Genomic DNA, 10,165 nt, shown 5'->3' on the forward strand with positions numbered 1-10,165 from the left:
GGGTGTTTGTCCACTGCTGGCTTTGCTAGGCAGGGCTGTCTGTTTTTCCAGAACAAGAGGGAAGATGGCACAGTGTGGAAAGGGTACAATAGTGAGAGGCTTGTGTTCAAACCCCAGATTCACGGTTCATAACACTGCAAGTTGAGACAGTTGTTGTTGTTCTTCTTTTTTGAGACAGGATCTTGCTGTAGTAGTTCAGGTTAGACTTGAAGTCATTACATAGCCCAGGCTGGTCTCAAACTCATGGTGATACTCCTGCCTCAGCCTCCTGAGTGCTGGGCTTATAGGGGCTGGCTATCACACTTAGCTAAGGCATATCTTCTGATCTCTGCTTTAGCCTCTTCATCTGTAAAATAGCATTGCTCTTTTTTTTTTTTTTTTGTTTTGTTTTGTTTGTACCAGGAATTGAACTCAGAACTTTGCACTTGCCGGGCAGGCATTTGTGCCGCTGAGCTAGGTCAGATCCCCAGCCCCCAAACAGCAGTATAGAGACTAAAATAAACCGACAGATAGTGTGAGTCTAGTCTAAAAAGCACAGGTTGTTGTGATGTTTATAGAGCTTTCTTGTTGTTAGGCTAGTTTATATTCTGGCCATCAGAATTGAGGCAGTGGTGGGTGCTGCTGCTGCTACTTCTTTTCGTCTTCCTTCTCTTCCTCTTTTTCTTTTTCCTTTTTTTTTTCCTGAGGCAGAGTCTTTCTATGTAACTAAGGCTGAGCTCAAACTCACAACCCTTGTGCATCAGCCTCCATGTACTGCGATCTCACTGTGCACTTCCCTGCCTGGCTGTACATTTTATTTTTTACTTTTAGTTAAAAAAACTTGAAATACTGTGTAGGTTTTTTAATTTTTATTTTATTTTATTTTATTTTTTTGGTACTGGGAATCCCAACTCTGGACCTTGCGCTTGCCAGGCAGGCGCTTATGCCACTGAGCTATAGCCCCAGCCCTGTCTAGGCTTTTTAAAAATTGCTGGTAGACAGTTTTAAATATCAAATAAAACATTTTTTTACTCTCTTAGAAATGCTTTTTTTTTTTTGTTTTCCAATCAGATTTTATTGGTATGTTTCATTTTTTTATTTTTTTACAGTTGCATCTTTATTTTTTTATTTTTCTAATCAGATTTTATTGGTACTTTTTTTTTGGTCTTTTTGAGACAGGGTCTCGCTGTGCAGTTCAGGGTGACCTTGAGCTCACTTTGTAGCCCAGGCTGGTCGAACTCACAAGAGTCCTCCTGCCTCAGCCTCCTGAGTGCTGGGATTTTGGGCATGTACCACCACGCCCGGTTTATTGGTACGTTTTAGATATACATAATGATCACATTCATCAGAGAATTTGTATCTACATGATATAACTTTTTTTTTCCATTCTTCTTCCCTCCCTTCAACCCTTCCTCCCGTCCCCATTACAAAGCTTTGTTTTTGTTTCCATTTTTTCCTTCTTTTCTCATTTTTTAGTACTTTTCCCTTTCCTTTCCCCCTCCTCCTCTCTGTTTGAACATTTTCTCTTATTTCACAATATCTGTTAAACATTTTGGTCCTTATTTACACTTTTGGTTTTTCACACCAAAGAAACAGTGCGGTCTTTAAACGTGTGTCTGATTTATTTCACTTACGAGTATAGTCTCAAGATGCATCCATTTACCTAGACATGTCTCAAGCATATCCTTCTTTATGGTAGAGTAGTACTCCATTGTATAAAAGAACTGTATCTTCTTTATGCATTCATCAGGTGATGGGCATTTGGGTTGTTTCCAAGATTTGGCTATTACAAACTGTGCCACAGGGCTGGGGCTATAGCTCACTGGCATAAGCACCTGCCTGGCAAGCACAAGGTGCTGAGTTCAATTCCTGGTACAAACAAACTGTGCCACTATGAACATAGGTGTGCACATATTGCTGTGGTATGATGCTTTCAGTTCTTCTGGGAAGATACCAAGAAGAAGAGGAATAGCTGGGTTGAATGGAACCTCTAGTGCTAGTTTTTGTTTATTTTGTTTTTTATACCAGGACTCTAACTTTTCCCAGGTAGGTGCTGTGCCACGGAGCTAAATCCCTGGCCCCTTAGTCCTATTTTTCTGAGGAGTCTCCACACTGATTTCCACAGTGGTTGCACCAGTCTAAACTCCCACCAACAGTGGAGAAGGGTTCCTTTTCCCCCACAGCCTTGCCACCATTTGTTATTAGCTGTTTTCTTGATAATAGCTGTTCTTTCTTTCCTTTTTTTTTGTCTTTTTGATACAGGGTCTCACTATGCAGTTCAGGCTGGCCTTGAACTCACTTTGTAGCCCAGGCTGGTCTTGAACTCACAACGATCCTCCTGCCTCAGCCTCCTGAGTGCTGGGATTACAGGCGTGCGCCACCACGCCCAGCAGTTTGTTACTTCTTGTTTGATGACTACTTTCTTTTTTGGGCCATACTAACAACGAAAATTAAAAGCTGAAGTACTAATCTACATTATAGTTCTTTTGTTGAATTCATGAAATCAATTTGGGTTGACAGTTAACAGATTTGGGTGTTTTAATCCCTAGAATGCTGATTAATTGTCCATTACTGAGGTCTGGAATTCAAATCTTAATCTTAAATAGGTTTACCGAATCAAACTGAGCACTTCCACATAGCACTGCTGACGTTAGACAACTGAACACGTAATGTTCCTTATTACCAGGGAGCATTGAAATAGCGATTATAAAACCTACGTTCTGATCTCAGTTCTGCTCAGTAATCTTAGTTTAAAAAAAGTGTGTTTAATCTTTGTGAGCCGGTGCTTAACCATTTGTGCGATGAGAAGAAAGGCGGTATACCATTCAAGGCCTCTGCCAGGACTTCCTTTGGAGGACCTGTGAACGCTCAGGGGCAGAGGACAGGGTGGGCAGGGGAGACTGAGCTTCTCTTTCTGTTTCTTGAGGACTTTCTTCATTATCTTCATTTTATTCCCCTATCTGGTCTGTCTGCTAGTTGCCAAAGTTCCTATCCAAAAACTGCCCTTATTTATCCTTTAGGTGCTGGGTTAAAGTTGTCGTCCTCTCCGAAGTCACGGTGACACACATCGTTTTCCTCCTCTAAACACGCTTCTTGCCCTCCTGAGCGCCTCCTCCACTGCTCACGGCTCCGTCTGTCTTCCTTTTATACATTATCTCTAGGGAGTAGGTTAATGCTGCAGGGAAAGAGCAAGCTGAAGGTAAGCAGATGTAGCTATGTGATCTCTGGCTGCCCGGTTAAAAATACGTTGTGTTCAGTGTTTTAGTAAATAGTCCATTTTAAAAATAGCCCATTTTTAAATAGATTTTTCTTTTCCCCAAAAAATACTTTAAAAAGGTTGATTCAGTTAAAAAAAGGGTCTTCTCTCCCTGGGCTCTCATTGACTAAAGCCCTTACCCTGTAAGTAACTTGTTCCTGGTTTGTTTGTTTGTTTGTTTGTTTGTTTTGAGACAGGGTTGGGCTGGGGCTATAGTTCAGTGGCACAAGTGCCTGTCTGGCAAGCGCAAGGTCCTGAGTTCAATTCCTGATAACAAAAAAAAAAAAAAAAGACAGAGTCTATGTAGTTCAAGCTGGCCTTGGACTCACTAAGTAGCCCAAGCTGGCTTTGAACTCAACGGCAGTCCTCCTGCCTTAGCCTCCTGAATGCTCCATTACAGGCATGCACCAACACGTGCGGCCAGTTATTTGTTTCTTATGTATCCCACCACAGCTTACTTTCTTCTCCTTTTTCTTTTTTTGGTACCAAGAATCAATCTCAGGACCTTGTGCTTGCCAGGCAGGTGCTTGTACCCTTGAGCTGTATCCTTGGCCTGCTCCTTTTCTTTTTTTTTGAACAAAACATGGCATACTTTCTATACTCGTATGTACCTTTTTTTCATGTAGTTTATCTTGGAGATCTTTTCATGTCAGTACATAGTAACTTCCTCATGGTTTGTTAACATTTTATGATATTTTATAGTTTAACCGGTGGTTGGGAATTTTACCTAGTAAAGTCCCAGATGATTTCAAACTATGAATGAACTTTGAGCCTCATCTGAGAAGTGTGCTTTTCATTTCTCTAAAACTTACATTTCCATAGTACTTTACAGCTTATACAGTTTTGAAATTGATCCTCACAAAACTTCTTTGGGGTCAGTACTACAAGCCTTACTAGGTAGAGGGAAAAAAAGTCTGTTTAGGATTTTGCTGACTGTAGTGCAAAATTCTTCACCAGAGTCCTCACTCTGGTCTTTTCATACGCCCTACTGGCAGGCAGCATGTGCTTGAGAAGCCGCCTGCTTTGGAGGGCTGATAAAAATGTTCATTACTGCATTTATAACAGTAAATGTTGCAAATTTACCCCTTTACCTTACTTACTTCCTTAAAACCAATAGAGCATGTACAAAAAGATCTCCACATAAATGATGCTTTGAGAAACAAAACCAATTTAGAAAAAAGATATGCAAATGTTCTTTTTATAGATTAAAAATTTTAAATCTTAAAAATACCCTAACTGAAATATGTGTGTGCAGAAGAAGTGACTTGCTTAATGAACTTGAAAGTGTGTTCCTAAGATGAATATGACTCCTGAAGTAGTTAAATGTTAGGGCTGAGAAAAATGGGGGGTATTTTAAGCTGAGATTTGACGTTTAGGAAGACCTCCGTTGATCAGAGTGCAGCCTTACCTGTGTAATCTCACCTGTTCATAATGCACAGATGAAACAGAGACTTGAGTATTATTCTAAAAAAGTCTTATTACTGAGAGAACTCAAGCTGGGAATTCCTCCTGTATATGAAGGTGGGTGCTGAGGTTATTGCAAGACCAGCAGTGGTCCTTTATATACTTATGCTATGGGATGCAGACTTAATATAAAATATTTTAAGCCATTTTGGTGGCTCCTAAGGTGTTAGAGAGACTCAGTGTGATATTCCCGATCGTGCATCTAGCATGCACTGATAAAGCCAGCCTTCCTTTTTCCGCCTTTCTCTTGGCCCTTCCCAACCTCAGATATATTTTTCTGTTTCTAACCCAGACTTGATTTCTTTTTTATGTCTGTGTTCTTTTATACTTGTGTTGACATTTAACCTATAGTCATAGAATGGCAGAGATGTTTGGACGTTTAGCGGTTGCTCATTAACATTTGCTATGTTTGGCTAGAGGTATATATAGCTTAGCGGCACAAGTGCCTGCCTGGCAAGCACGAGGTCCTGAGTTCGATTCCCAGTACCAAAAAACAAACAATCCCGCCCCCCCCAAAACCCCATTTGCTATGTTTATGTATTAATCTGGTCCTTTCTGCTTAGTAAACGAGCAGTCCGAAGCCCCGAGAGGTCCTGGCGGTGTCTGGCGGTGCTGCCAGTGCCAGCTTCTTTGTCTAGAGAAGCTCTAATAAGCTGACCCTGCTATACTTAGAAAAGCTGAATTTGAAACACATTCTCTGGCCTCGTCCCTTTCTTTTGAATGTGGGCCAGTTACTAACGGACTACAAGGAGTGTTACTTGCAGGCCTCGCACCGGGCCCACCTCATGGCAGCGGTGCCATATGGACTTGTTGGAAGGGAACCCACACTGGGGACAGAGTGTGAGGTTCCTGGGCAGCGAGTAGGGCTGGCACGGAGCAGTACTCAGCCCCGAGGTGCACGAGTTTACCCTCCGCCTTTCCTCCAGGGTGGAGAGCGGTGTGTGGTGCTCCCAGAGAGCATGTGTCCTGCCTTAGCAAGTGGATGTCTTTACACGACTCTTTCCTCCCCCAGGTGCTGTCCCATAACCTGTGCACGGTGCTGAAGGTTCCTCACGACCCCGTGGCCCTGGAAGAGCACTTCCGCGATGATGATGAAGGGCCCGTCTCCAATCAGGGCTACATGCCGTATTTAAACAAGTTCATTCTGGAAAAGGTACGACCCCAGCCCCTGGGCCTTGCTGTGCCTGATTCGTGTTTGTCTGGTGGGTGCGGGGCCGAGGTGCGAGGCGACCACGGGGGAAGGGTGAGCGCAAGGCGCTGATGGCGTGGGCTCGTTCCTTGGCGATGAGGGCCGTGCTTTATGTTCACTTCTGCGAGTCCTTTCTCAGGGAGCTGTATTCATTTTGAAAAACGTGGTTCCCTGGGTCCCGACAGTGTGAGAGCGTGGGTGTGAAGGCGTTGAGTGTGAGTGTGAGGGGGTGACAGTCGTCTTTACTGTCTGGAAATTACCCTGCGGGCTTTCCAGCTTAGACTATTCAAGGGACCACTTGGATGCTGCCTCTAAGTTATATTCTGAGGAAAGATTTTATAAAATCCTATCATGTTTAAGAACCCAAATAAAACCTATTGAATTTTCTGTCATGTTCCTTTTTTATTAAAAATTTACATATGTGTAAATGTACTTCACATGTAAATTTTTTAAAAATTTAGAGTAGGTGATACATAAAAAACATAAAAGTGTACAAATTTATGGGGTACCCTGTGAGATTTCCATACATGTATGTGTATGTTGTTTAATGCTTAAGTCAGGTTCAAGCAGTCTTCTCAAACACTTTTCATTGCTTTTGATGACAACATTAAAAATCTCCTTTTCCAGCTTTTTGAAGTACCTTATCACTGTCTGTGGTCACCCTGCTGCCTGTCGGAGCTTACTGTTGTCTAACTGTAGCTTCATATCCATTGGGCAGCTTCTCCCCTCCTTTCCAAATTTTGAATGTAATACATGAAAAGAATCAAATAATCTAGCTGGGAGTGGTGGGGCATACTTATGATTCCAGCACTCTGGAGGCTGAGGCAGGAGGATCACTTCGAGTTTGAGGCCATCTTGGGGTACAGGCAAGATCCTGTCTCTCTGTCTCTCTCTTTTCTTTAAAGATCCTGTCTCTAAACAAAACAACAAAACAGCTGGGCGGTGGTGGCGCACTCCTGTAATCCCAGCACTTGGGAGGCTGAGGCAGGAGGATTACTGTGAGTTCGAGGCCAGCCTGGTCTACATAGTGAATTTTTTTTTTTTTTTACATAGTGAATTGAAGGCAGCCTGAACTGTGCAGTGAGACCCTGTCTCAAAAAGACCAAAAAAAAAAAACCAAACAAAGAAACCCCCCAAAATTAAGACGAAACAAAACAACAAATAATATAAACTGTTGGTACATATAAATAAATTTTATTAATTGGTGATTAAAATGTTACAAAAAAGCCAGGTGTAGTGGTGCATGCCTGTAATCCCAGCACTTGGGAAGCTGAGGCAGGAGGTTGCTGTGAGTTTGAGCCCGGCGTGGGCTACACAGTGATCTCAAGGCCAGCCTGAACTGCATAGTGAGACCCTGTCTCAAAAAGACAAAAAAAAAGTTATGAAAAGTGGTACAAGTTTGCTATTAAACAGGTGGTTAGTAGAGAAATATGTGATATAAAAAGTGACTGTTGTTCCTTTACTTACTAGTTTGATTCTCCAAGAGTAGCCATTGTTTGGTGAATATCTTTGTAGAGTTTTTGGTTTGTTTGTTTAGTATTTTCTTTCTTTTTTCTTTTTTTTTTGAGATGGGATCTCTCTGTATAGCCCAGGCTGGCCTCAAGATTATGATCCTCCTGCCTCGGGCTCTTGAGTAGTTGGGTTACAGGGCTGTGCCACTGTGCTTGGTTGGTAGAACTTTTTAAAATTATACGCAGATACCCACACACACTCTTACACACACATGGTGTTTTGTTTCTGTATGAGTAGGATCATCCTATACATGTGCTTCTGCAGTTTATTTTTCAGGCAGGCGCTTGTGCCACTGAGCTGTATCCCTGGTTCTGTTTTTCCTACTAATACTTAGTGTTATCTTTCCAGGTCTTACATTTAGTTTAGGTGTGAAGGTAATTCTCATTTCAAAAGCTGTGGAAGTCCTACTCTTACCTTCTAATAACACCAGCCATGATGTTTTTTGATATTTTTAACAAAATGCTTTTCAGAGGGTAACAATAATACTTCATTCATTCATTCATTCATTCAGACAGGGTCTTGCTATGTAGTCCAGGCCAGCACTGAATTTGCTCTGTAGCCCAGGCTGGCCTCAGAGTGGCGATTCCTGCCTCAGCCTCATGAGTGCTGGTATTATTGTGTGTACCAACATGCTTGGCATTGATAATACTTTTCTTTTTGATATAGGGTCTCACTTTGTATTTCAGGCTGACTTTAAACTCACTATGTAGCTTAGGCTGACCTCAAACTCAGCAATCCTTCTGCCTCAGCCTCCTGCTTACTGGGATTACAGGTGTGCACTACCACGCCGGGCAATACATTATTTTTTTATTTTTTTTCTGGCAATACTTCATTTATTTATTTATTTACTTTTTTAGTTTTTCTCCGGTACCGGGAATTGAACTCACGACCTCACGCTTGCCAGGCAGGTGCTGTGCTGCTGAGCTAAATCCCCCGCCCTTCCGGCAATACTTTTAAATTGAAAAGGAAATACCTTAAGGGGGGGGATATAACTCAGTGGCATAAGCGCCCGCCTGGCAAGACCAAGGTCCTGAGTTTGGTTCCTGGTACGAAAAAAAAAAACAAAGAAAATACCTTAAGAAAAGGTATTTTCTTGTTTAGTATTTTCTTTCTTTTATTAATTTTCACAACTATTTATATATTTTTCTATGATTTCTTCAAATTTTTATTATATATGTATATATATATAAATAAATTTAAAATGTATTTAAGTGTTTTTTTCACAATAGTGGGGAATGAAATTTAGATTTTTTTATTGGAGAGAAGATCTTAGTATATGTGCAGGCTGACCTTGAACTCACAGATCTTCCTACCTCGGCCTCCTGAGGGCTGGGGTTACAGATGTGCACAACCATGCTTGGCTAGTGCTTTTTTTAAAATATAAAAACAAAGTACAGTGATTAACATTTATAATAGTAATTTAAATTAGTTATTTGGAAAATACTGTAACAAAATATTCTTTAAGATTCCTTCCTTTCTCTTTTCTTTTCCTCCCCCTTTCTTTCTTTCTTTCTTTCTTTCTTTCTTTCTTTCTTTCTTTCTTTCTTTCTTTCTTTCTCTCTTTCTTTTCTTTCTTTCTTTCTTTCTTTTTTTCTTTTCTTTCTTTCTTTTTTTTCTTTCTTTCTTTCTTTCTTTCTTTCTTTCTTTCTTTCTTTCTTTTTTTCCTTCCTTTCTTTCTTTTCTTTTCTTTTCTTTTCTTTTCTTTTCTTTCTTTTCTTTTCTTTCTTTCTCTTTCTCACCAAGATTTAGGTTTAAGGCCAGCCTGTACTACATAGTGGGACCCTATCTCAAATAAAAACGAAAAACAAACAAAAAACAAACAGTGTAAGCCCAGGGTGACTTTGAGCTAGTGATGGTTCTGCCTCAGCCTCCCAATATATAGTACTTTTTGTATCTACATCTGTTATTTGCCATCAGCCTCACAATGCTGTTTCCTGATTTGTATGTGTGTTAAGTTTTGTGTTAATATATGCTTTTTTTTTTTTTTTTTTTTTTTTAATGAGACAGAGTCTCTCCATGTAGTTCAGGCTGGCCTTGAACTCACTGTTTAGCTCATGGTAATCCTGCTGCCTCAGCCTTCAAAGTACTGTGATTACAGGCATGCCACCACACCCAGTTGATGTTTTCAAAGTATTTCCCTGCCAGAGATACTAGATTTGTCTTAAATGTGCTTTCCTCCCTTGCTTTGTGTATATTTTTAAATTGACAAATAAAAATATTATATAAACTTACAGTGTATAACATGGTGTTTTGAAATGAGTGTACATTGTGGGATGGCCAGATCAAAGTTATGTGTGCATTACCTCACATACCATTTATTTGCAGTGAGAATGCTTAAAACCTACTCTCAGCAATTTAAGTACCTGCACGCTACATTATATTAACTATGATCACAATGTTGTGTGGTCATGCTTTGCTAGGAAAAAGAGGTAAGCTACATGTAGTGAGATGTAAGATTTAACCAGACTCACACACGCTGCATGATGTATGATTCTGTGTATGTGAAATGTCCCAAACAGGCAAAGAGAGAGAAAAGGGCAACTGAGGTTGCTGGGGGCATTGGGAGGTTGAAATGCCACGTGGCTACTAATGGGCCTGGAATTTCTTTTGGGGATGATGGAAATGTTTGTGATAGTGGTGATTGTGAAGTTTTATGGCTGTCTACTAAATCCCATCACACTGTACACTTTAAAAGGGTGAATTTTATGACATAAGCATTATATTGCAGTAAAATGATTTATCAAGCTAGGTGTAGTGGTGTACGC

The 10,165-nt window shown here is 40.7% G+C and overlaps 1 protein-coding gene across 1 annotated transcript in view; it reads left to right on the top strand.

Annotated features, from left to right (window-relative positions):
* Window positions 1-5,711: 5,711 nt before the first annotated feature.
* The window catches only part of Swap70 (SWAP switching B-cell complex 70kDa subunit), a gene marked incomplete at its 5' end in the record, with an annotated part of 59,096 nt that continues 54,642 nt past the window's right edge, over window positions 5,712-10,165 (top strand). Inside the window, 1 exon segment of the mRNA XM_013512023.1 lies at window positions 5,712-5,852. Coding sequence (XP_013367477.1) covers window positions 5,712-5,852 — 141 coding nt within the window.

Source organism: Chinchilla lanigera, unplaced genomic scaffold (genome assembly GCF_000276665.1).
Source record: "Chinchilla lanigera isolate Chin_1 unplaced genomic scaffold, ChiLan1.0 scaffold00013, whole genome shotgun sequence".
In the NCBI taxonomy this organism is placed as follows: Eukaryota; Metazoa; Chordata; class Mammalia; order Rodentia; family Chinchillidae; genus Chinchilla; species Chinchilla lanigera.